Raw genomic sequence first — 27,689 nt, forward strand, 5'->3', positions numbered from 1 at the left:
TACTCAGGAGGCTGAGGCAGGAGAATCGCTTGAACCCAGGAGGCGGAGGTTGCGGTGAGCCGAGATCGAGCCATTGCACTCCAGCCTGGGTAACAAGAGCGAAACTCCGTCTCAAAAAAAAAAAAAAAAAAAAAAAAAAAGAGAGAGAGAGTGACATGATCAAATTGTAATTTAGAAGGTCCAGTCTGATTTTTATGAGGAATATGCCTTATGGCAGAGTGCAGTTAGGTGACTACTGTCATCATTCAGGTAAGAAGTAAACTAAGTTGGGCACAGGAAGATTGGAGATCAGGGAATTTGAAAGAAAGAGGTAGAGGGCAGCTTAGTTTTTGCTTGAGCAACAGGGAAGTTAGGAAAAAGGTATTAAGTTCCTTTTTGATAGCATTATAGACCAGTGGTTAAGAACTCAACCTCTGAATGTAGTCTGTCTGGGCTCACAGCTTACCTCTTTCCAGGTCTGTGACCTTGAGTAAGTTTCCTAGCTTTTTTGCACCTCAGTTTTCTCATTTGTAAAATGAATGTAAGAACATAAAAATCCGCTTGAAGTTGTGAGACTTAAATGAGGTGATGAAAATAAAGCATTTAGCATAGTGTCTGGCACATATTAAGTGCATGTTATATGTTATCTAAAATAATTAATGACACTGTAATGACACAATAACATTAGCATGATTTCTTAGGTTTGCAGTGGGAATATCCCCATCACATAAGAACAGCTAACTGGCCACCATCAGAGTGGTATAGGACAGGAATTGGTTGGTGAGGAGTTTGGCTAGAGTGAGGGGAGTACTTGAGGCAGTCAGAAACTATGAATTTTATAAGAATGATCCAGCCAGAATTCTTAGATAAAATTGAGATCCAAATACCAGGGGGAAACAAGTAAGACAGGTGAAGCATAGTAACATTTTTTTGGAAAAGGAGTGGTATTTAATAGTTCCACAGAAGACAAGAGGAGTGCAAGAAGGAAATCTTAAGCAGAAGAAGCACAAAAAAGAATGGTTCAAAGGCTTGAAATAACTCGTTTTATTCAGGAAATTGGAGCCTGGAATGGTACAGTTTACCTAAAGAAATAAGAATGAGAGTTGTGTTTCTGTGTCCCTCTCCTTTTTTTTTTTTTAACAGGATTTTGCATGCCAGTTGAAGGTGTTGGATTATTCCACTAACTGAGCCACCTAAGTACCAGCCCAGATAAAGATAGATGGCTTCTCTTTTTTCCACCTGCCTCTGACTTTTCCTACATTGATTTCTATTGATCTTGATTGTCTCTGTTCCATTTGGATTTGGGAGCCTAGCTCAAGACCATTTGTTTTGGTAATTCTCAACTGGCAACCCCACATGACACTGTCTCTGATAATTACTGTTTCAGCTTTACATATGACAACAGGCAGCTCCACACTTAACCAGGCTACTAGTAGAGTAAGCTTGTAACATATTTGTTGTGCACTGTTCTTCCACCTCTGGGAAAGATTTTAGGAACCTCTAAGGAAGAAAGAATTCATTCTCGCAGTGAGGTATTAGTGAGACTCACTGGCAGAGTGGTGATAGACTCATTTTTTTCTTTTCATTCTCTTAACTGTTTTTCACTGAGCAAACGTTTTTGATTTTGATGAAGTTTAATTCATCAATTTGTTCTTTTATGAATTGTGCTATTGGTGTCATATAAGAAATCATGCCTAACCCAAGACTGTAAAGATTTCTTCTGTGTTTTCTTCTGGGAGTTTTATAGTTTTAGGTTTTACATTTAGATCTATGGTTCATAGAGTTAAATTTTATACAAGATATGAGGTAAGGATCCAGGTCACTTTTTTGCATTGGATCTCCAATTGGAAAAACTGCCCTTTTTCCATTGAATTACCTTTGTTCCCTTGCAGTTGTTTATATATGTATAGATCTATTTATGAACTCTATTCTTTTCCACTGATTTATTTGTCCTTCTCGACACGAATACCCTACTGCCTTAATTATTTCAGATTTATAGTAAGTTTTAAAATAAAATTGATTCTTATTTACATCATTGATATATCTCTTCATTAAATTTTCTTAGCTATACTTTGTAGTTTTTAATATTTAGGTTTGCACATCTTTTGTCAGACTTATGCCTGTGTATTGAAGTTTTTGATACTACTGTAAATGGTATTTTTAAAATTTTTATTTTACTTTAGGTATATACTATAGCCAGCATTTCTCCCATATTATGCCTCCCCACTCTCCCCAGCCCCCACTGTCCCTCCCCAACCCCTCCAACTGCCCCTAGTGTATGATGCTCCTCTCCCTGAGTCCACATGTTCTCATTGTTCAACACCCACCTATGAGTGAGAACACGCAGTGTTTGGTTTTCTGTTCTTGTGTAAGTTTGCTGAGAATGATGGCTTCCAGATTCATCCAAGTCCCTACAAAGGACATGAACTGATCGTTTTTTATGCCTGCGTAGTATTCCATGGTGTATATGTAAGATATTTTCTTTGTCCAGTCTATCAATGATGGGCATTTGAGTTGGTTCCAGGTCTTTGCTATTGTACACAGGGCTGCAATGAACATATGTGTGAATGTGTCTTTATAATAGAATGATTTATAGTTCTTTGGGTATATACCCAGTAATGGGTTTGCTGGGTCAAATGGAATTTCTATTTCTGGATCCTTGAGAAATCGCCACACTGTCTTCCACAATGGTTGAACTAATTTACACTCCCACCAACTGTGTACGAGTGTTCCTATTTCTCCACATCCTCTTCGGCATCTGTTGTCTCCAGATTTTTTAATGATTGCCATTCTAACTGGTGTGAGATGGTATCTCAATGCGGTTTTGATTTGCATTTCTCTAATGACCAGTAATGATGAGCATTTTTTCATATGTTTGTTGGCGTCATTTATATCTTCTGTTGAAAAGTGTCTGTTCATATCCTTTGCCCACTTTTGAATGGGTTTGTTTGTTTTTTTCTTGTATACCTGTTTTAGTTCTTTGTAGATTCTAAATATTAGCCCTTCGTCAGATGGGTAGATTGCAAAAATTTTTTCCCATTCTGTTGGTTGCCAGTTCATTCTAATGATGGTTTCTTTTGCTCTACAGAAGCTCTGAATTTTAATTAGATCCCATTTGTCTATCTTGGCTTTTGTTGCCATTGCTTTTGGTGTTTTAGTCATGAAGTCCTTGCCTATGCCTATGTCCTGGATGGTTTTGCCTGCATTTTCTTCTAAAGTTATCATGGTGTTAGGTTTTATGTTTGAATCTTTAATCCATCTGGAGTTAATTTTAGTGTAAGGTGACAGGAAGGGGTCCAGTTTCTGCTTTCTGCACATGGCTAACCTGTTTTCCCAACACCATTAATTAAACATGGAGTCCTTTCCCCATTGCTTTTTGTCAGGTTTGTCCAAGATCAGATGGTCGTAGATGTGTGGTGGTGCTTCTGGGGCCTCTGTCCTGTTCCATTGGTCTATGTCTCTGTTTTGGTACCAGTAGCATGCTGTTTTGATGACTGTAGCCTTGTAGTATAGTTTGAAGTCTGGCAGTGTGATGTCTCCAGCTTTGTTCTTTTCGCTTAGGATTGTCTTGGCTATGCGGGCTCTCTTGTGATTCCATATGAAGTTTAAAGTGGTTTTTTCCAGTTCTGTGAAGAAGGTCATTGGTAGCTTAATGGGGATAGTGTTGAATCTGTAGATTACTTTGGGCAGTATGGCCATTTTCACGATATTAATTCTTCCTAACCATGAGCATGGAATGTTTTTCCATCTGTTTGTGTCCTCTCATATTTCATTGAGCAGTGGTTTGTAGTCCTCCTTGAAGAGGTCCTTTACGTCCTTTGTTAGTTGTATTCCTAGGTATTTTATTCTCTTTGTAGCAATTGTGAATGGGAGTTTGCTCTTGATTTGGCTCTCTGTTATTGGTATATAGAAATGCTTGTGATTTCCACACATTGATTTTGTATCCTGAGACTTTGCTGAAGTTGCTTATCAGTTTGAGAAGATTTTGGGCTGAAACGATGGAGTCTTCTACATATACAATCATGTCATCTGCAAATAGAGACAGTTTGACTTCCTCCTTTCCTATTTGAATACCCTTTATTTATTTTTCTTGCCTGATTGCTCTGGCTAGAACTTCTAATACTATGTTGAATAGGAATGGTGAGAGAGGGCATCCTTGTCTAGTGCCTGATTTCAAGGGGAATTCTTCCAGCTTTTGCCCATTTGGTATGATATTGGCTGTAGGTTTGTCATTAATGGCTTTTATCATTTTATGATACATTCCATCAATACCTAGTTTATTGAGAGATTTTAGCATGAAGGGCTGTTGAATTTTGTCGAAGGCCTTCTCTGCATCTATTGAGATAATCTTGTGGTTTTTGTCTTTGGTTCCGTTTATGTGATGGATTACATTTATGGATTTGCGTATGTTGAATCAGCCTTGCATCCCCAGGATGAAGCTTACTTGATCGTGATGGGTAAGCTTTTTGATGTGCTATTGCAATCAGTTTGCCAATATTTTACTGAAGATTTTTGTGTCGATGTTCATCATGGATATTGGCCTGAAGTTTTCTTTTTTAATGGAGTCTCTGCCTGGTTTTGGTATCAGGATGAGGTTGGTCTCATAAATGAGTTAGGGAGGATTTCCTTCTTTTGTATTGTTTGATACAGTTTTAGAAGGAATGGAACCAGCTCCTCTTTGTATGTCTGGTAGAATTCAGCTGTGAACCTGTCTGGACCTGGACTTTTTTTGCTTGGTACGCTATTGATTCCTGCCTCAACTTCAGCCCTTGTTATCAGTCTAATCAGGGTTTCAACTTCCTCCTGGTTTAGGCTTGGTAGAGTACAAGTGTCCAGGAATTTATCCATTCCTTCCTGGTTTACCTGTTTATGTACATAGAGCTGTTTGTAGTAATCTCTAATGGTAGTTTGTATTTCTGTGGGATCAGTGGTGATGTCCCCTTTGTCATTTTTTATTGTATCTATTTGCTTATTCTCTCTTTCCTTTTTTATTAGTCTGGCTAGCGGTCTGTCTATTTTGTTGATCTTTTCAAAAAGCCAGCTCCTGGATTTATTAACTTTTTTGAAGGGTTTTTTGTGTCTCTGTCTCCTTCAGTTCTTCTCTGTTCTTAGTTATTTCTTGACTTCTGCTAGCTTTTGAGTTTTTTTGATCTTCCTCCCCTAGCTCTTTCAATTTTGATGATAGGGTGTCAATTTTAGATCTTTCCGTGTTTCTCATGTGGGCGTTTATTGCTATAAATTTCCCTCTCGACACTGCTTTAAAGGTGTTCCAGAGATTCTGGTAAGTTGTGTGTTCATTCTGATTGGTTTCGAAGAACATCTTTATTTCTGCCTTCATTTCATTGTTTATCCAGTCGGCACTCAGAAGCAAGTTGTTCAGTTTCCAAGTGTTTGTGCAGTTTGAGTGTGTTTCTTAATCCTGAGTTCTAGTGTGATTGCACTGTGGTCTGATAGACTGTTTGTTATGATTTCTATTATTTTGCATTTGCTGAGGAGTGATTTGCTTCCAATGATGTGGTCAATTTTTTAACTGAAATGTGGTGCTGAGAAAAATGTATATTCTGTGGATTTGGGGTGGAGCGTTCTGTATATGTCTATTAGGTCCACTTGGTCCAGCTCTGCATTCAAGTCCTGGATGTCCTTGTTAATTTTCTGTCTCGTTGATATGTCTGATATTGACAGTGGAGTGTTGAAGTCTCCCACTATTATTGTGTGGGAGTCTAAATCTCGTTTTAGGTCATTAAGAACTTGCTTTATGTATCTGGGTGCTCCTGTGTTGGGTGCATATATACTTAGGATAGTAAGCTCTTCTTATTGGATTGATCCTTTTGTCATTATGTAGTGTCCTTCTTTGTCTCTTTTGATGGTTTGAAGTCCATTTTATCAGAGATTAGGATTGCAACCCCTGCCTTTTTTTGTTCTCCATTTTCTTGGTAAATCTTCTTCCATCCTTTTATTTTGAGTCTATGTGTGTTTTTATATGTGAGATGGGTTTCCTGAATACAGCACACCGATGAGTCTTGACTCTTTATCCAGTTTGCCAGTCTGTGTCTTTTGATTGGGGCTTTTAGGCCATTTACATTCAGTATTAATATTGTTATGTGTGAATTTGATCCTGCCATTTTGTTACTGGCTGGTTTTCTTTCCCGTTAGTTGACTCATTTTCTTCATTGCATTTTTTTTTATTGCATTTTAGGTTTTGGGGTACATGTGAAAAACATGCAAGATTGTTGCATAGGTGCATATGTGGCAGTGTGATTTGCTGCCTTCCTCCCCTTCACCTATATGTGGCATTTCTCCCCATGCTATCTCTCCCCAACTCCCCACCCCCCGCTGTCCCCCCCACTACCCCAACAGACCCCAGTGTATAGCGCTCCCCTCCCTGTGTCCATGTGTTCCCATTGTTCAACACCCGTCTATGAGTGAGAACATGCGATGTTTGATTTTGTGTTCTTGTGTCAGTTTGCTGAGAATGATGGTTTCCAGGTTCATCCATGTCCCTACAAAGGACGCGAACTCATCGTTTTTGATGGCTGCATAATATTCCATGATGTATATGTGCCACATTTTTCCTGTCCAGTCTATCATCGATGGGCATTTGGGTTGGTTCCAGGTCTTTGCTATTGTAAACTGTGCTGCAGTGAACATTCGTGTGCATGTGTGCTTATAGTAGAACGATTACTGGGTATATATCCAAAGGATTCTTCATTGCATTTTTGGTCTTTGCCAACTGGTTTGCTTTTGCAGTGGCTGGTACTTGTTCCTTTCAGTTATTAGTGTTTCTTTCAGGAGCTCTTGTAGGGCAGGTCTGGTGGTGACAGTATGTCTCAGCAATTGCTTGTCTATAAAGGATTTTATTTCTCCTTCACTTGCAAAGCTTAGTTTGGCTGGATATGAAATTCTGGGTTGAAAATTCTTTTCTTTAAGAATGTTGAATATTGGCCTCCACTCTCTTCTGGCTTGTAGGGTTTCTTCTGAGAGATCTGTGAGTCTGATTCGCTTCCCTCTGTGGGTAACCTGACCTTTCTCTCTGGCTGCCCTTAGCATTTTTTCCTTCATTTCAACCCTGGTGAATCTGATGATTATGTGCCTTGGGGTTGCTCTTCTTGAGGAATATCTTTGTGGAGTTCTCTGTGTTTCTTGAATTTGAATGTAGGACTGCCTTGCTAGGCTTGGGAAGTTCTGCATAATATCCTGGAGCATGTTTTCCAGCTTGGATTCATTCTCCCCATCATATTCAGGTACACTGATCAAGCGTAGATTAGGTCTTTTCACATAATCCCATATTTCTTGGAGGCTTTGTTCACTTCTTTTCACTCTTTTTTCTCTTGTCTTGCCTTCTCTTTTTATTTCATTGAGTTGATCTTTGATTTCTGATATCCTTTCTTCTGCTTGATCAATTCAGCTAGTAAAACTTATGTTTGCTTCATGTAGTTCTCATGCTGTGTTTTTCAATTCCATCCAGTTGTTTATGTTCTTCTCTCAACTGGTTATTCTAGTTAGCATTTCATCTAACCTTTTTTCAAGGTTTTTGGTTTCTCTGCATTGAGTTAGAACGTGTTCCTTTAGCTCTGAAAAGTTTGTTATTGTGCACCTTCTGAAGCCCATTTCTGTCAATTCATTGTACTCTTTCTTGGTCATGTTGTGTTAGTGTGTTGTTGAGGAGTTGTGATCCCTTGAAGGAGAAGAGGTATTCTGGCCTTTGATGGTTTCATCTTTTTTGCGCTGTTTTTTTCCCATCTTTGTGGATTTACCTGGCTGTGGTGTCAGGGAGCTGCTTGATGAGGTCGCTTGTCTGCCTGTGGAGGTGCCACTGGGTTTCTAGGGACTCCTTCAGGTTACTAGGGAAGCTTCCTGTGTCTTTTTGTTTATACTGGGAGATTAGGCTCGCCTCTTCTGCTGACTTGTAGGCGGTGCTGGTTGGTCAAGAACACCGTCCCGTTGCTACATAGGCTTGCTCTCTTTTTCATTAAAACATGTAGCCCTGTCCCACCCCTCTAATGGTGGGTTGTACTTTTCCTCCACTGAGCTGGATCATTCAGGGTTCGGCTCAGACTGTGGCACTGTTTGCGCAACCTGCTAGAGTCAGAGCTTCAGCCCTCTGGGGTTTGTGAGGGAGGGTAGGGACCCGCCCAGCGGCACCCGGCTGTCTCCCCCTTTCAGCTTCTTTTCTCTCAGGTCATGGGGTAGGGGTCCACCGAGCTGCTCCGTCAGTTCTCCTGCTTACAGCTCCCTCTCTCTCTGGGCAGGGGGAAGGGGTGATAGCTCGGTCCATAGGCTCTCACAGCTGACTTTTGGGCTTATGCATCTGTTTAGGTCTTTGCACCAATCTGGGACACTGTCCTGGATTATTCACCTCTGTGCTTGTAATTCCTGGCGCTTGACTGGCAAAGATCCCCTGTTCTGTGTTTTACTGAGGCTTTGGGGGAAGCGCTGTAATAGGACTGGAGTGCCAGAGGGGTAGTCTCCAACTCGCCGGTCAGATGCACTTTCTGGGTGAAGGAGCATGCCTCCCCACCTCGCTCTGCCTTGCCTGGGCTTTGCTCACCCTAGGACCAGACCCATTGAAATGCCCCTGGTACCTTGGTTGGAGCTAGGAGATCTCTGGATTTCTGCATCTGTCTTGCTGGGTTTTGTGCGCCAGAGTTGTGTCTATTTGGCCATCTTAGAGAGCCATGGTAGTATTCTTTTACTTTCAGAGTCTGATTTTTTTTATTGTTAGTATGTAAAAATAACATTTTTTAGTATTCTGCTCTGCAGCCTTGCCAAACTCATTCATTAGCTCTAGTAGTTTTGTGGAGTTATCAGTTGTTTTATATAGATAATCTTGTCATCTGATAATAAAGTGTTTTATTTCTTTCTTTTCAATTTGGATACCTTTTGTTTTTTTAGGAGAATATACACAATACAGTGAGAACAAATTTGTTTAGTGCTTTTTCCATTCCAAATCATCAGGAGGATTGATTTCAACTTTCCTTTTACCTACATCAGACTAGTTGGTACTCAAAACTGTACCACCAGACTCCATAAAGGATTTGTTCATGGCATATTTCACTTCATCAGAACCATCTGAATAGATCTGCTGAAATAATCTGTTTAAAGATGTATCTTCCTCCAACTTTTCATTCTTTTCTTCTTCTTTGATCTCACCAACCAGTTTATCCCAATTTCTTATATAAGGGGATGATAATGGATATAGGTTTTTTTACATCTGCTATGAATTGTTTTGGTGTAGGCACGTCTCCTTGCCCCTCTAGCTTTTCCCATCTCACAACCTCTGGCTTTTTCAGTTTAATTTCAACCTTTGTTGAAAGTACTTTAAAATGTGCTTACTCTGGTATTATAGGATGAAGAAGTTCGAGTTTCAAGTTGTAATCCTACCCAGAAAGAAGTTTAACCAAAGATGACAACTCTTTTTCTGAAACTTCCACATTTACATCATTCTTCTGGACATTCTTGATCATAAGTGTAATGACTACTTGAGATTCTGTTTGATACCAGTCATCCTTGATTTTTGACTGATGAGTCCACACTTTAGATTCTGAACCATTCTGAGCTTCTCAACACCTTTTAATCCAGACACTGAAATTAGTATCTGCACTACTTAATTTTTGTCCTGTTAACATCTCTAAGCAGGAGCATAGTTTTTTCATGGTATTCACATATTCCTTTTCTTAACATAGCAGTGGAATTATTTGGATTGAGTTTGAGAGACTACTTTGCATCATCAATGGCAACACAGCAATTCCCAAGAAGAATATGGCAATAAGCTCTTTGACAATAATGTTGTGCATCATCTGGTTTCTGTTCCAAAGCCTTAGCTCCTCTAACTCTGCCTGGGGGATCCTCATCAATTAGAGCATCCAAGAAGCTCTGGAAAAACCTCTGGGATGTTGCAGGTCCTGCTGCAGCCACCTCTATTCCTTGTAGTCACTGTTGCTGCTCTGGGAGCTGCTACCATCTGTCTTTCATTTCTTTTTCTTCTCTTATTGCAGTGGCTAGAATCTCTAATACAGTACTGTACAGAAGTGATAGGAATAGACATCCATGTCTTGTTCTTCATCTTATGAGAAAGGTTTTTGTCTTTCAGAATTAGGTATGATGCTAGTTGTAGGTTTTTCATAGATGTTCTTATGTTGAGAATGTTCCTTTCTATTCCTAGTTTGCTAAGAATTTTTGTCGTAATGGATGCTGGATTTTTTAAAATACTGTTCTGCATCCATTGAAATCATCAGATTTTTTTTTATTTTTCGTTTGTTAATAGAATGAATTACATTGATTAATTTTAAATGTTAAAACCACCTTGCCTTTCTGGGATAAACTCTACTTGGTCATGATGTATAATCCTTTTTCTGTATTGTTGAATTTTATTTTATACATGTTTGTTTAAAATTTTAGTGTATTGAGAAGCTTTTTTTTCTTTTTGGGATGAGATCTTCCTCTGTTGCCCAGGCTGGAATGCAGTGCCACAGTCACGGCTCCCTGCAGCCTCGACCTCCTGAGCTCAAGCTATCCTTCTGCCTCCGCCTCCTGAGTAGCTGGGACTACAAGCACATGACACCATTTCTGGCTATTTTTTTTTTCTTTTTGTAGAGATAGGGTCTCCCTATGTTTCCCAGGCTTGTCTTGAACTCCTAGGCTCAAGTGATCCTCTTGCCTCACTCTCCCAAAGTGCTAGGATTATAGGCATGAGCTATCATGCGCAGCCTATGAGACGTTTTTTCTTTTCTTTTTTTTTCTTTGTGCAAGGGTCTCACTGTCACCCAGGCTTGTAGCTCACTACAACCTTGAACTCCTAGGCCGAAGCCTCCTGAGTAGCTAGGACTACAGGCATGTGCCACTGCACCTGGCAATATTTTTATTTTTTATAGAGGCCAGGTCTCCCTCTGTCACCCAGGCTGGTCTTGAACTCCTGGCTTTAAGCAATCCTCCCACCTCAGCCTCTTAAAGTGCCTTCCCCCCAACTTCCCAGTATTTTTGTCTGGTTTTAGTATCAGATAATGCCAGCCTCATATAATTACTTGGAAAATATTTTGTCCTCTTCAACTTTCTGTAAGAGTTTTTATAAAATGATTTTATTTCTTCCATAAATATTTGATAGAATTCAAAGGTGAAGCCAACTAGACCTGAAGTTTACTTTGTGGAAAGGTTTTAAAATACAAACTCAATTTCTTTAATAAATAAAGAGCTATTCAGTACTCTGTATTATACTCAAGAAGGAATCTCTTCAGGTCACACATTCCCTAGGATTCTTTCTCTGTGCAGTCTTCGCTCCTATTCTTTGTCCTGTCAATTCTAGTTCACTTAATCTCTACTACTTCTCGGCTCCACCTCTTAATAAGAGTCCAGTGGTCTCTACTTCCAATTCCTCCCCCTGTGTCATGGCCCTGGAAAGTCTCTTAAGTCATTAAAATGGGGCAATCATGGGACTTACCTCATTTGTTTCATGTCTCTCATTATCATTGTCTGATATGTAGTGTACTATAAGGCATTGATGATTTATTTGCTTGCTTTTGTGTGTGTGTCAGGAAGAAAAGTGGTCCATGTTATTTCTTCTTGAGTATAAGCAGAAGTCCTATTCAAGTTGCCCTACTTTTTGATGTCTTAAACTCAAGTTCCTTACTCCTACTATAACCGTTCTTTGACTTCCTCAAGACCTCTATCCTTTGAGCCCTTCATTTTCTTTATTTTCTTGACTCCTTCCCAGCTTGTTTTTACTGCTGTCTTAGACATTGCCCATTAGTTCTTCTGCTCTTGTCAGTAACCTTAATATGATTATGACCCTGCTTTTCTATAGCTAATGCCCAGTAACACCTCATGCCATGATTGGTTGGTTAGTTTGCCTTTACAATTGTCATACCCAATACTATTCAGTACCTATAGATAGCTCAACCCTCTGGATAAGTGCCTTCCCAAAGTCAAAGTTAACAGAGCTAGTAGGTGACTGAAGTTGGGATTTGAACCCAGGCAGTCTAGTTTCAGTGTCTCTTTTCTTAACTACTACACAAAAAACATACTTGGAAGAAAGGAAAATTATAGACCTGTTTCACTTGTGCATGTTGGAACTAAATTCCAAAATAAAATATTAGCAAATTGAAACTAACAATTAATGTGTATGTCTGTGTGTAGATATATACGTACATACACTAGCATCTTCATATATCCAGGATATGCAGATTAAACAAATGAGATAAGTACTTGTAGAATGAAGGAAATAATAGAATTTAAGTTACAGTAAAATTTTCTCCAGATTGTAATCAATTTATGAAGATTCAAAGTGTTGCCCTCGTTATTAATGCATGATTTACTTATCTTAGTTATCGAGAACACAGATCTAGTTTTTTTCTTATTTGAAAATTCTGTCAGGGAAAAAAGGTTTGTATTGTGATTAATTTTTTGTTTTCTTTCAAGTTTTTTTTTTTCTTTTTTTGTTAAATTTATCTTTAATTTTAAGTTCAGAAGTGCATGTGCAGGTTTGTTATATAGGTAAACTTGTGTCATGGGCATTTGTTATACAGATTATTTTGTCACCCATGTATTAAGCCTAGTACGCATCAGTTACTTGTCCTGAGCCTCTCCTTCCTCCCACCCTTCACCTTCCAGTAGGCCCCAGTGTTTGTTGTTCCCCTCCATGTGTTCTCATCATTTAGCTCCCACTTATAATTGAGAACATGCCATATTTGGTTTTCTGTTCCTGTATTAGTTTGCTAAGAATAATGGCCTCCAACTCCATCCATGTTCCTGCAAAGGACATGATCTTGTTCTTCTTTATGGCTGCATAGTATTTCATGGTATACATGTACCACATTTTCTTTAGCCAGTCCGCTGTTGATGGGCATTAAGGTTGATTTCATGTCTTTACTATTGTGAATAGTGCTGCAATGGTCATACATGTTCACGTGTCTTTGTGGTAGAATGATTGGTATTCCTTTAGGTGTATACTCTGTAATGAAATTAAAGGGTCAAATAGTATTTCTGTCTTTAATTGTTTGAGGAATCACCACACTGTCTTCCACAATGGTTGAACTAATTTAACTCCCACCGACCGTGTATAAGGGTTCCTTTTTCTCCACAACCTCACCAGCATGTTATTTTCTGACTTTTTAATAATAGCCATTCTGACTGGTGTGATAGTATTTCATTGTGGTTTTGATTTGCATTTCTCTCATGATCAATGATGTTGAGCTTTTTTTCATATGCTTCTTGGCCACACATATGTATTCTTTTAAAAGGTGTCTGTCCATGTGCTTTGCCCACTTTTTAACAGGATTTTTTGGTCTTGTAAAATTGTTTAAGTTCCTTATAGATGCTGAGTATTAGACCTTTATCTGATGTATAGTTTGCAAAAATTTTCTCCCACTCTGCAGCTTGTCTGTTCACTCTGTAGATAGCTTCCTTTGCTGTGCCAAAGCTCCTTATTTTAATTAGTTTCTCTTTGTCAGTTTTTGCTTTTGTTGCGGTTGCTTTTGGTATCTTTATCATGAAAGCTTTGCATACTCCTATGTCCAGATGGTGTTACCTAGGTTGTCTTCCGGGGTTTTTATAGTTTGGGGTTTTACATTTAAGTCTTTAATCTGTCTTGAGTTAATGTTTATATACTGTGTAAGCAAGAGATCCAGTTTCAGTCTTTTGCGTGACTTACCAGTTATCTGAGCACCATTTAAAGTAGGGAATCCTTTCCCCATTGCTTGTTTTTGTCAGATTTGTCAAAGATCAGATAGTTGTAAGTGTGTGGCCTTTTTCTGGGTTCTCTATTATGTTCCATTGACCTATGTGTCTGTTTTTTGCTACCAGAACCATGCTGTTTTGGTTACTGTAGCCCTGTAATGTAGTTCATAGTTGGGCAGCATGATACCTCCAGGTATGTTCTTTTTGCTTAGGATTGCTTTGGCTATTCAGTCTCTTTTTTGGTTTCATATAAATTTTAAAATAGTTTTTTCCAGAAAAATGTTTCATAGTTTTCTGTGTAGGGATCTTAAACATCTTCTGATGTATTTATTCCTAGGCATTGATTTTTTTTTATGGTACTATAAATAGCATCTTTTACTGTTTTCTATCTTGGTGTTGCCAGTATCTAGAAATATTAATTTTTACTGTTGACCTTATATCCAACAACTTTGTTAAACTTGATTGATTTTAAGAATATATCTGTGATATTTTTTGATTAATCACATACACACTCATAACTATGAATAATGACAGTTTTTCATCCTTTTCAGCCTTTATACCTTTTAGATCTTTTACTTGCTTTATTGCATTAACTTGGAAATTTTCAACATTTTCACCCATAAGTAAGATGTTTATTGTGTATTTTACATAAACATTCTTTATAATAACAATGTTCCCTTCTAGTCGTACTTTGCTAAGGGTTTATCATGAATATATCTTGAATTTCATCACATGCTTTTTAAAAATAACTTTTGAGATGATCATATTTTTAATCATTTTATCTGAGTTTATTTTCTATTTCTTTATTTTCTGGGCTTATCTTTATGTCCTTCACTTGGCTTTCTTCGGATTTAATGTTTTTCCAACATCTTGGAATGCGTTTGTAACTTCAGCCTTTTTCTGTAGTATATGCAATTAAAGCTACAGATTTTAAGCAAGTTTTTGAGGTATCTATCACATTTTCACCATTGTTCACTTCAAAATATTTTAAAATTTATTTTGTAATTCCTCTTGAGGTCTGTGGGTTATTCGTAGTGGTTTTATTTTTATTTTTATTTTTGAGATAGAGTCTTGCTTTGTTGCTCAGGCTGTAGGGTAGTATGCAATCACAGCTCACTGCAGCCTCAAACTCCTAGGCTCAAGTGATTCTCCTGCTTTGGCCTCCCAAAGCAGTGAGATCACAGGCATCAGCCACCGTGCCTGGCCAAAAGTGATTTCTAAACTTCCAGACGTATAAAAAATTTTCCCTTTTTTTTTTGGTTCTTGAATGTGCTGTTGTCAGATAACATACTATCTTTGGCCTCAGTCCTTAATTATTGAGACTTTCTTTTACCAGCAAATAATCAACATTAAATGTTCTGTGTGAATTGGAAAGAATGTGTAATTGCAAATTTGTTGGGTGCTATGTCCTCTGTATGTTACTTTTCTTGATGTAAATAAAAATATGGTCTAGTTATTTCTTTCTTTTTTTTTTTTTTTTTTCAAAGTCTCACTCTGTCACCCAGGCTGGGGTGCAATGGTGCAATCTTGGCTCACCACAACCTCTGCCTCCCGGGTACAAGCGATTCTCCTGCCTCAGCCTCCCAAGTAGCTGGAATTATAGGCGTGTGCCACTACCCTCGGCTGATTTTTGTATTTTTAGTATAGGTGGGGTTTTGCCGTGTTGGCCAGGCTGGACTTGAACTCCTGACCACGAGCAATCCAACTGCATCAGCTTCCCAAAGTGCTAGGATTACAGGCATGGGCCACTGGGCCTGGACTGGCCTTGTTTTTGCTGAGACCTCTCGCCTTTATTCTGGGCCTTATTTCCCCATTGTCTCTTACCCACTCCTGTTTTATTTGGATTCTTTGTCCTGCAATTTCTCCTCAAGGTAGAGGTTTGTCCTGGAAGAGTTTCAGTTGCTTTTAAGAAATCTAAAAATATATGGCTATAGCTTATCTTCCCAATGCTTCTCAATTTTAGTAGCAGGAATAAGATGTGGAGAATATATTTTACTTCCATTAACCTGAAGAGCTAGCCAACAGAGGCTGGGAATTCACGTTTATGAAATCAGAAAAGGTAGTTCTTTGCAGATGTTCTTTTTTTCACTTAGCAGTAATTAGTTGGCTTAGATATATAAAAGGGCTTATTTTCAAGTTCTAAAATGGTGTATCAAATTGATGATTCATCTTATCTTGAGACACAGTGGAGACTAGATGTTTTGCATTGGATATATTAAATAGTTACTGTATTTCTAGTTTTAAAAAATTGAAATCTGTTTTTCCCTTTGTTTCAGATCAAAGACTAAATGAAGATTTTAGGTGGTATCAAATGGGAAATTTTTCCAAATACTCATCTGTACAGGTATGTAAATTATAAATTCTACTTGGGAATATTCTCATGTGAAGTTGTCTACTGCACTTCGAAACTTGGCTTACAACTTTGATTCTTGTAATGGGAAACTTGTTTTTGCTTCATGAAAGTAAATCTTTTGTCAATAGAAATTGCCCTTTTCCTCCAACCAGAGTTGGAGCCTATATATTATATATGATATATAAAATGTCTGAGTTCTAAAATAAGAATTCATTCGAGTTTTGAAACATCCTAAAATTGTTTCTCAATATACATCTAGTTCTGTGTTTTAATTCTCTGCATTCTCATAAATTATGACAGAAGCATAAACTAATGCAAATTGTAAATAATATATGGTTTTTAAAAAATATATTTTTTCCTTGGTTGTCATATCTTCTTATTTAAATATTGTGTTTAAAAATTGCTTAGCCAGAAAGATATAATTAATGGTGGACCTTGCATTACAGAATATTAAAAGGAAGACTGGCTCATAGATTCGTCATAACTTTCTATGGAAGCAGTTAGGAGTGTTTTACTTTTACATAAATGAATTTTGTAATTAGAACTTAATATGGTTTGGATCTACGTCCTTGCCCAAATCTCATGTTGAACTGTAATCTCCAGTGTTGGAGGAAGGAGCCAAGTGGAAGGTGATTGGATCATGGGGGCGAATTTCCCCTTTCCCTTCTAATGATGGCGAGTCAGTTCTCATGAGAGCTGGTGGTCTAAAATATGTAGCACCTCCCCATTCTCTCTCTTGCTCCTGTTCTGGCCATGTAAGACATTCCTGCTTCCCCTTCGTCTTCTGCCATGATTGAACATTTCCTGAAGCCTCCCCAGCCATGCTTCCTGTACAGCCTACAGAACTATGAGCCAACTAATCCTTTTTTCTTTATAAATTGCCCAGTCTCAGATATTCTTTACAACAGTGTGAGAATGGACTGATACAGAAAATTTGTACCAGTCCAAATTTTCAATATCAGTGAGTAGGCATTGCTATAAAGATACCATGAGCCAACTAAACCTTTTTTCTTTATAAATTCCCCAGTCTCAGATATCCTCTTGGCAATGTGAGGATAGACTGATACAGAAAATTTGTACCAGTGAGTGGGCGTTGCTATATAGATACCTGAAAATGTGAAAGCGACTTTGGAACTGCATAATGGGCAGAGGTTGGAACAGTTTGGAGAGGTCAGAAGAAGACAGGAAGATAAAGGAAAGTTTGAAACATACAAGAGACTTGTTGAATGGCCATAACCAAAATGCTGATAGTGATATGGACAGTGAAGTCAAGGCTGAGGAGGTCTCAGATGGAGATGAGGAACTTACTGGGAACTAGAGTAAAAGTCACTCTTGCTAAGACTTGGGGGACTGTTGAGAAGGGATGATTGTATTTTCCAGTGTGAAAAGAATATTAGATTTGGGAAGGGCCGAGGGTGAGTGATATGGTTTGGATTTGTGTCCCCACCCAAATCTCATGTCAAACTGTAATCACCAGTGTTGGAGGAGAGGCCTGGTGAGAGGTGACTAGATCATGGGGGCGAATTTCCTCATTGCTGTTCTTGGTGATAGTGAGTGAGTTCATGAAATCTGCTTGTTTGTAAAGATGAAGTGCACTCCACCCTTTTTCTCTCTTTTTCCTGCTCCAGCCATGTGAAATGTGCCTGCTTTCCCTCCTCCTTCTGCTTTCTGAAAGTTTCCTGGGGCCTCCCCAGCCAGGCTTCCTATACAGCCTGTGGAGCAATTAGCCAATTAAACCTCTTTTCCTTATAAATTACCCAGTCTTAAGTATTTCTTTATAGCAGGGCAAGAATGGACTAATACAGAATTAAAATTGTTTTTTAAGATATTAAAAGTAAAGAACTTGGTTTTAGTATTAAAAAGGAATAGTTTGTTTGGTTGGCTTGAGTACTTATTCTTATGAATACTTTTCAATGTATGTTCAATATTTAGGTGACTGCTCTATGCTTTTATTTCCAAAGACCAGATTCAGAGTCTGCAGAGTCTTGAAGCTATTCATTCACTATTTACGGTTATAACCATGATATTGTTTTTATTATAATGTATAATTTTTATGCATACTTAAGAACTGTAATAATTTAAGTGACAGAAAATCTTTCATATTCCAACAGCTTCTACGTTTTGCTCATAATCTTAAGATTTTTGCTTCTGTTTAGTGTCTGTGGAATAGGCCTGAACAGAAGAGTAAAAAATATATATATAAAAGCTCCAGATGACTCTGGGCATGAGTAATGCAGCATATCTGTGGAAAGCTATTTGACTTGATTATGAAAGATAACAGATAGCATAGTGGTGACTCCAGCCTTTCAGATGTACCTGCATTATGCATTATGATTATACTAATTAAAGCCCAAGAGTACCAGACCTAGTAGGGACACATCTTCCTTTACAAGAGTGTTCTCTTTGGAAGAATTATAACTGCTTTACTTCTCTGAAGCTACCCATTCTTCTCTTATGTGTACTATTCTTGTTGTCTTGCAACCAAATCTTGATTCCTATCCCTTTAGTGGTAACATACTGCTACTGCCTAAGATTCTTCTGCCATCCTCCATATCTTCAGAACATGTTGCTGTTTCTAGACTCCAATCCCCAGGGATCTTGCTTTTCACTGCATGGTTTGCAGTAGTAAGAGAGGAGGTGATATGACAGCATGAGAAGATTAATCTGCTTTCTAGCAATAATGCCCATATCTTTGGCTATATGTAGTGCATCCCTAGAGGATTCTTTACCTCAGCTATATTATTTTGGTTTCTGAAAAAATGTTCAGGAGAATTTTTTTTAAGTTTGTTCTCTGTATGTTTTGTAGTAAAGGAAGAAGTAAGAGGAAACCATTATCAATGGGTATGTGGGATCCAGGAGCACTAGCTCATATATCTTATCACTGTAACTTAGTTGTTGCTACTGGCAGCAGAAATCCTTCATAAATTGGTATTTTCTTTTTTTAGTTTAGCCATGTTTCTCAGATGCCTGGAACAGTTCTGGTCAGTAGGCATTTGATAAATATTTGAGTGAATGAAACAACTATGTTCCTCTTCTTTTTCCTTCCCTCCTAACCACTTATCTTCCAACATGATTTTAACTCTGTATGTCAAATAAAGTGAAAGTCATGGAGATGTGAAAAGTCATGATCAACTTGGGAAATACAAGTAGTTCATTCTTTTTAGTTTTGTTTTTCAAAATAAAGTCCTAAAGTCCTTACATTAGTTGCCATAAAATTGCCAGGAGTTGTGTTAAATGAACATACTTTATGAAGTCTTTTTGTGATACTGGAAAAACAAACCAACAGGAGTTTGATATTTATTTCTTGTATTTTAAGCTGGAACTTGAAACATGATTTTCTATATAAACTTTTGTTATGTGTAATGGTGAAAATTCTTTAATGCTATTATTACATAATGATCATTTAGGCTTGCTTTGGATCAAAGTAAATTTTCTGAATTGCCTTAAGATAACTATTTTGAAGCTTATTGTGCTTAAGGGAATATGTTACCTTTATGATAACTAACTATACTTTACATAAATTGTGAGGACATAAGGTAAAAGTTGAAATCTTCCAATGTGTTGAATAGTTTATATATTTAATATATTAAATATTTGGCTCATTATACTTTCATAATTCAGTTGTCTCTTCCCTTCATTATAATTGTATATAACTTTTAAAAGATATTTTAAATAGCTGGTTTATTGAATGATTTTTCTCAGGGTTGTGAAATTCAGTTGTCTTGGGTTATTTTGTATTTTCTGTATAAGTAAAAAGTATTTCAAGTGGCATTGCTCTCTGAAGTATAGTAGTAGGCACTAGGTGACAAATATTCAAGATACGAAAATGATTTTATTCAAAAAAGCTAGTGGAAAATTTCCCTTTTTTCCATTTTCCTTTATTACATTTTTTTTTCTTGAATACTTGCTTTTTTCTTTTTTTCATATCCTGGCTAATTGAATCCTCTTTGTTATCTATGCCACACCAGTACATGTGTCTACTGAGGGGGCTAAGGTTAGTGCTTTGGTCTCTTGGTACTTGCTGAGGGGACAGGATGAAATATTAAAAATAAGTTTATTTTCTCTGAAAGCTTGCCTAAAAATATTGTCTTCTTCTGGCTTGAGAATTCTCTTTCTACCTATTACCCCTTGTACCCAAAATTAAAACAAAAAATATTGAGGTAGTCTGCTGGGGGCAAAAAGAAGATACGTAAGCCAGAATAAAAAGAAAGGAAGGAATACATATGAAAGCATAGTACCAAAGAGGCTATGGAGGGGAAAGACATCATAGTCCAAATACATTCACTTATTCAACAAACATTAATTTACTCATTCAGTGAATTTTGAGTTCATGCCTAGGTAAGCTCTGGGGACAGGACTATGTATAACATAGACAAAGGATCCTTCTGCAGTAGAAGATATATGAATGAATGAAAGAGTTGTGAATGAATGAATGAAGTAGTTAAAATTATAGTATCCTATGAAAGAAATAAGCAAGGTGCTGAGATAGAGGTTAATATGTATGTTGCTGTGGAGTAGGTGATGGTAGAGACCTATTTTTGATAGAAAGGTCATAGAAGACCTTTCTAAGGCAGTAACATTCAAGTTGGGACAGAAAAGAAAGATTGAGTCAAAGAATGGACCAAGAAGGAGCCTTGAGGCAGGAAAGAATTTGGCATGTCTTGTACAATGTATAGCAGTTTATGCCAACTGTTATCAGATAACAGTTATTTGAAAATTACATTAAAGAAATGGCAAGGCTACTCCTGTTGTTCATGAATTAACAAATGTAAGACTCAATAGATAAAATATAACAATTCACCAGTGCTGTTTGAGTTGAATCACATTATTAGCTTTCTAGATCAGGACTGTCAATAGATCTTTCTCTGACGATAGAAATGCTGTATAATTCTGCACTGTCCAGTATTGTAGCCACTAGTTATATGGGGCATTTGTCCACTTGAAATTAGGCTAATGCAACTGAAGAAATGAATATTTTATTTAATTTTCATATTAAATGAATAAAATTTAGATTTAAATAGTCACTTATGCTTATAGCTTTTGTATTGGTCATTGTAATTATGGACTGTCAATCACTGAATTATCCAGGTAAAACCTTGAAGGAATGATTTTGCATCATCCCATAATGCTAGGAGATTGAAGATTTAGCATATCACAGAGAGTTTGACTGTAAGTTTATCAGTTTCTTATGCTCTATATCAACATTTATTGATAAATGATGAAAATCAACCTCCTTGTGATATGAATGAAAGGATTAAGAGATTTCCTGCAGTCCTTTAAAATGTACAAGAGCATCTTCCCAAAATGCTAGTCAACCTGTACTTTATTTCCTTCCAAAGGATGGAGGAAGATATGCAATTTACATATTTGATAGCCAATGTTTATTAGAGTGAGAGCCAAAAGTAAACATTCAAAACTGTAATTCGAGTACTTACAGAGTGTATAATTTTCTTAGAGAAAGAAAAATATCCAGAAAATTTGCTTACCTAACCACAATCCAATATTATTAACATTTTTTTCTGTGATATACCATCACCATTATCTCAGGGAGTCATCTGGAGATCAAAGATAATCAGAGACCCAGTATGGTAGCTCATGCCTGTGAACTCAGCACTCTGGAAGGCTTTGGCAGGAGAATCATTAAGCCAAGGGGTTTGAGACCAGCCTGAGGAACGTAACAAGACCCTGTCTCTACAAAAAATTTAAAAATTAGCTGGGCATAGTGGTGCATGTCTATAGTTCTGGTTACTCAGGAAGCAGAGGTGGGAGGATCTCTGGAGTCCAGAAATTTGAGGCTGCAGTGAGCTATGCTTGCACTACTGCACCCAGCTTGGGTGATAAAACAAGAACCTGTCTCTAATTTTTAAAAAGACAAATAGAAATTAATTACACAATATCAGTTATTTAAGATTCAAGAAATATGCAGTTCTTTAAATTGTTCCTTTAGTTAGCTTGTTTAAATTTTTAGAAAAAAATTTAAAAAATGTAAATTTTTTTAGGCAATTTCAGTCTTAGTTTCTCAGCATGAGTTTTTCTATTACTGCTTGAGTTATTAAGTAATAGAGTTTTCTCTTCTAAAAGTTTTGCTAGCAAATGAAAAGGGATTACTAAATTAATATTTTTATGCTTTCAAAGCATTGTTATCTCTGTTTTGACATATTATACTTATTCTTGTCTTACAACTTTTATAATTACTTTGGATTGTTGGGTCATTTATTCTTAGCAATTGTTATTAGAAAATAGTTTTGAATAGTGTTTTCACATAATTCAGCTTAACTAATATTTTCTATCACTACCTTTATGGAAAAAATTATGCCTCGTGCTTCACTGATATGAAGATAAAATAAAATAACCATGTTATGGGAACTTACAGGCTAATAAAAATATGGAATGAGACAAATATCAAATAACTAGGTAAATGGCATATTACTTGTATCTTAAGAACATTAAAAACAAATGAGTTTATTAAGGGTGACAAAGGAAATATAATTGGAGAGATCGGGAAAGGTTTCTTGAAAATGTGGGATATCTTATTGACACTGAAGAGTAGATGAAATTTCAAAATAACTTGAATTGGTGTATAGGAGAGAATATGAAAAACGTTAGGTTGAGTAAGTTGTAGAGAGCTATATGATTATGTTGAGGAGTTTGGATTTAATTGAATAAGCATTGGTAGACTTCTAAACATTTTTAAAAGAATGACTTTTTGAATAATCTGAAAGTAATTCATTCATTCATTGATCTATCTCTAGTTTATTGTGGACCTATAAGTATTGAGGCATTGTGTTAGACTCTGGGAATATGATAGTGAATAAGGCATGCATAATGTGATCTATAAGGTAAATTAAAATGGAGTGAAATGTGATAGGGGTAACAATCAGGAAACCCATAAAAATGATGGATAGATCAATGAGTGCATAAATTGCTGTTTTATAAAATATTATCCATCTCCTATTTCCAGTTGTAACTAATGTATAAGATTTTGATTTTAGAACAATTCCTAAGCAACTTGAGAAGTAATATTTTAAAAGTTTGAACTGTTTAGTCATCCCAAGAAGCTTTTGTAACTTAACTTTTGAACAATTGAAAGTTGAAATACAATGGACAGAGCGGTGTGCGAAGGCTCACATTGTAAAATTTTGCTCCAGAACGACTACAGGAATAAATCAGGAAACCCAAGAGGACCCACACACTCTCTGAAGGAAGCAGATTGCTCCTGCAGAACCCAGGAGACATCCCAAATACCATGCTGGTATCCGTGGCTGAGAGACCCACAACGGTTCACATCACAGGACTCTGTGCAGACAACCCCCAGTACCAGCCTAGAGTCTAGTAGTCTTGCTGGGTGGCTAGATCCAGAAGAGAGATAACAGTCACTACAGCTCAGCTCTCAGGAAGCCATATCCATATGAAAAGGGGCAGAGTACTATGTTAAGGAAACATCCCAAGAGACAAAAGAATCTGAACAACAGCCTTCAGCCCTAGACCTGTCTTGTGACAGAGCCTACCAAAATGAGAAGGAACCAGAAAACCAACCCTGATAATATGGCAAAACAAGGTTCTTCAACACCCCCACAAAATTACACTATTTTACCAGCAATGGCTCCAAACCAAGAAAGTATCCCTGATTTACCTGAAAAAGAATTTAGGAGGTTAGTTATTAAGCTAATCAGGGAGGGACAAGAAAAGGCGAAGTGCAATGCAAGGAAGTCCAAAAAATGAGACAAGAAGTGAAGGGAGAAATATTCAAGGAAATAGATAGCTTAAAGAAAGCAACAATAAAAATTAAGGAAACTTTGGACACACTTTTAGAAATGCAAAATGCTCTGGAAAGTCTCAGCAATAGACTTGAACAAAGAGAAGAAAGAAATTCAGAGCTTGAAGACAAGATCTTCATGTTAACCCAATTCGACAAAGACAAAAAAGAAGAAGAAAATATGAACAAAGCCTCCAAGAAGTCTGGAATCATGTTAAACATCTAAACCTAAGAATAATCAGTGTTCCTGAGGAAGAAGAGAATTCTAAAAGCTTGGGAAACATATTTGGAGGAATAATCAAGGAAAACATCCCTGGCCTTACTAGAGACCTAGATATCCAAATACAAAAAGCACAAAGAACATCTGGGAAATTCAATGCAAAATGATCTTTGCCTAGGCACATTGTCATCAGGTTATCCAAAGTTAAGATGAAACAAAAAATCTTAAGACCTGTGTGACAAAATCACCAGGTAACCTGTAAAGGAAAACCTATCAAATTAACAGTAGATTTCTCAGCAGAAATCCTACAAGCTAGAAGGGATTGGGGCCCTATCTTCAGCCTCCTCAAACAAAACAATTACCAACCAAGAATTTTGTATCCAGCTAAACTAAACATCGTATGTGAAGGAAAGATACAGTCATTTCTAGGCAAACAAATGCTGAAGAAATTCTCCATTACTAAGCCACCACGATAAGAACTGCTCAAAGGAGCTCCAAATCTTGAAGCAACTCCTGGAAACACATCATAACAGAACCTCTTTAAAGCATAAATCACACAGGACCTGTAAAACAAAAATACAAGTCAAAAAGCAAAAACAAAAGCAAAATAATCAAAGTACACTGACAACAAAGAGCATGATGAATGCAACAGTACCTCACATTTCAGTAGTACATTGAATGTAAATGGCCTAAATGCTCCACTTAAAAGATACAAAACTGCAGAATCGATAACAACTCACGAACCATCTGTTGCTTTCAGGAGACTCACCTAAAACATAAGGACTCACATAAACTTGAAGTAACACAGAGGTGGAAAAAGAATTTCATACAAATGGACACCAAAAGCAAGCAGGAGTAGTTATTCTTTTATCAGGGGGAAAAGAAAAACTTTAAAGCAACAGCAGTTAAAAGAGACAAAGAGGGACTTTATATAATGGTAACAGGCCTTGTCCAACAGGAAAATATCACAATCCTAAACATAAATGCACGTAACACTGGAGCTACCAAATTTATAAAACAATTACTAAGAGACCTAAGAAGTGGGATAGACAGCAACACAATAATAGTGAGAGACATCAGTACTCCACTAACAGCCCTAGACAGGTCATCAAGACCAAAAGTCATCAAAAGAACAAAGGATTTAAACTATACCTTGGAACAAATAGAATTAACAGATATATAAATAACATTCCATCCAACCACCACAGAATACACATTCTGTTCAACAGTACATGGAACTTTCTGCAAGATGGACCATATGGTAGGCCATAAAACAGGGCCTCAATAATTTGAGAAAATTGAAATTATATCAAGCACTCTCTCAGATCACAGTTGCTTAAAACTGGAAATCAACTCCAGTAGGAATCTTCAAAACCCTGCAAATACTGGGAAATTAAGTAACCTGCTCCTGAATGAGCACTGGGTCAAAAACAAAATCAAGATGGAAATTTAAAAATTAATTGAACTGAATGACAGTAATGACACAACCTACCAGAACCTCTGGGATACAGCAAAGCCAGTGCTAAGAGGAAAGTTCATAGCCCTAAACGCCTACATCAAAAAGACAAAGAGCACAAACTGGCATTCCAAGGTCATACCTTCAGGAACTAGAGAAACAAGAACAAACCAAACTTAAACCCATCAGAACAAAGGAAACAACCAAGATTAGAGGAGAATTAAGTGAAATTGAAACAACAACATGAATAAAAAATAAATAAGATGTTTTTTGAAGAGATAAATAAAATTGATAGACCATTAACAAGATTAACCAAGAAAAGAAGAGAGAAAATCAAAATAATCTCACTAAGAAATGAAACATGAGATATTACAAATGTCACCACTGAAATACAAAAGATAATTCAAGGCTACTATGAATACCTTTATGCACATAAACTAGAAAACCTAGAAGAGATGGATAAATTCCTGGAAAAATACAACCCTCCTAGCTTAAATCAGAAATAGTTAGATTCCCTGAACAGACCAATAATCGGCAAGATTGCAATTGTAATGGACCAACAAAAAAAAGTCCAGGACCAGATGGATTCACAGCAGAATTCTACCACACATTCAAAGAAGAATTGGTACCAATACTTTTGATACTATTCCACAAGATAGAGAAAGAAAGAACTCTCCCTAATTCATTCTATGAAGCCAGCATCACCCTGTTACCAAAACCATGAAAAGACATATCCATAAAAGAAAAGTATAGACTACTATGCTTGATGAACATAGATGCTAAAATCCTTAACAAAATACTAGCTAACCGAATCCAACAATGTATCAAAAAGGTAATCCACTATGATCAAGTGGGTTTCATGGCAGGGATGCTGGGATTGTTTAACATATGCAAGTCAATATGTGTGATACCTCACATAAACAGAATTTAAAACAAAAGTCACATAATCATCTCAATAGATGCAGAAAAAACATTCAACAAAATCCAGTATTCCCTTTTGTTTAAAACTCTCAGCAAAATTGGCATACAAGGGACATACCTCAATATAATAAAAGCCAACTATGGCAAACCCACAGCCAACATAATACTGAGTGGGGGAAAATTGAAAGCATTCCCTCTGAGAACTGGAACAACACAAGGACACACACTCTCAAGACTCCTCTTCAATATAGTGCTAGAAGTCCTAGCCAGAGCAATTGGACAAGAGAAGAAAATAAAGGACATCCAAATCAGTAAAGAAGAAGTTAGACTGTCACTGCTGATGATATGGTCATTTACCTTGAAAACCCTAAGGACTCCTCCAGAAAGCTTCTAGTACTGATAAAAGAATTCAGCCAAGTGTCTGGATACAAGATTAATGTGCACAGATCAATAGCCCTTCTGTACACCAACAGTAAGCAAGTGAAGAGCCAAATCAAGAACTTGACCCCTTTTACAATAGCTGCAAAATAAATAAATAAAATGCTTAGGAATATACCTAACCAAAGAGTCAAAAGACCTCTGCAGGGAAAACTGAAACACTGCTGAAAGAAATCATAGATGACACAAACAAATAGAAGCCCATTCCATACTCATGGATAGGTAGATTCAAAATTGTGAAAATGACCATACTTCCAAAAGCAGTCTATAGATTTAACACAATTCCCATCAAAATACTATCATTCACATAATTAGAAAAAAACAAGTCTAAAATTCATGTGGAACTACAAAAGAGCCTGCATAGCCAAAGCAAGACTAAGCAAAAAGAACAAATCTCGGGGCATCATACTGCCTGATATCAAACAATACTATAAGGCTGTAGTCACCAAAACAGCATGATACTGGCATAAAAATAGGTACGTAGACCAATGGAGCAGAGTAGAGAACCCCAAAATAAACCCGAATACTTACAGCCAACTGATCCTCGACAAAGCAAACAAAAACGTAAAGTGAGGAAAGGATACCCTTTTCAACAAGTGGTCCTGGGAAAATTGGTTAGACACATATAGGAGAATGAAACTGGATCTTCATCTCTCATCTTATACAAAAATTAACTCAAGATAGATTAAAGACTTAAATCTTAGACCTGAAACTATAAAAATTCTATAAGATAATATTGGAACAACCCTTCTAGACATTGGCTTAGGCAAGAATTTCAGAGCAAGAACCCAAAAGCAAGTTCAGTTAAAAACAAAGATAAATAGCTGGGATCAAAGTAAAGAGCTTTTGCACAGCAAAAGGAATAGTCAGCAGAGTAAACAGACAACCCACAGAGTGG

General features: G+C 37.1%; 1 protein-coding gene and 1 pseudogene across 8 annotated transcripts in view; one reads left to right on the forward strand and one right to left on the reverse strand.

The window, feature by feature from the left end:
- Positions 1-27,689, forward strand: part of SCLT1 (sodium channel and clathrin linker 1) — a 223,477-nt gene that overhangs the window by 1,608 nt on the left and 194,180 nt on the right. For all 8 annotated transcript variants that reach the window (XR_010345381.1, XR_001110683.3, XR_001110682.3 and 5 more), the window contains exon 2: positions 15,924-15,991. Coding sequence is in view for 4 of the 8 variants with exons in the window: in XM_064383881.1 (XP_064239951.1) it covers positions 15,924-15,991 (68 nt within the window). In the remaining 4 variants the exon portion in view is untranslated. The remainder of the gene's footprint in view (positions 1-15,923; positions 15,992-27,689) is intronic.
- On the reverse strand, positions 8,906-13,664 carry LOC105731275 (protein SGT1 homolog; annotated as a pseudogene).

This window comes from Aotus nancymaae, unplaced genomic scaffold, assembly GCF_030222135.1.
Source record: "Aotus nancymaae isolate 86718 unplaced genomic scaffold, 86718_ANA_hifiasm-v0.15.2.pri h1tg000033l, whole genome shotgun sequence".
Lineage (NCBI taxonomy): Eukaryota > Metazoa > Chordata > Mammalia > Primates > Aotidae > Aotus > Aotus nancymaae.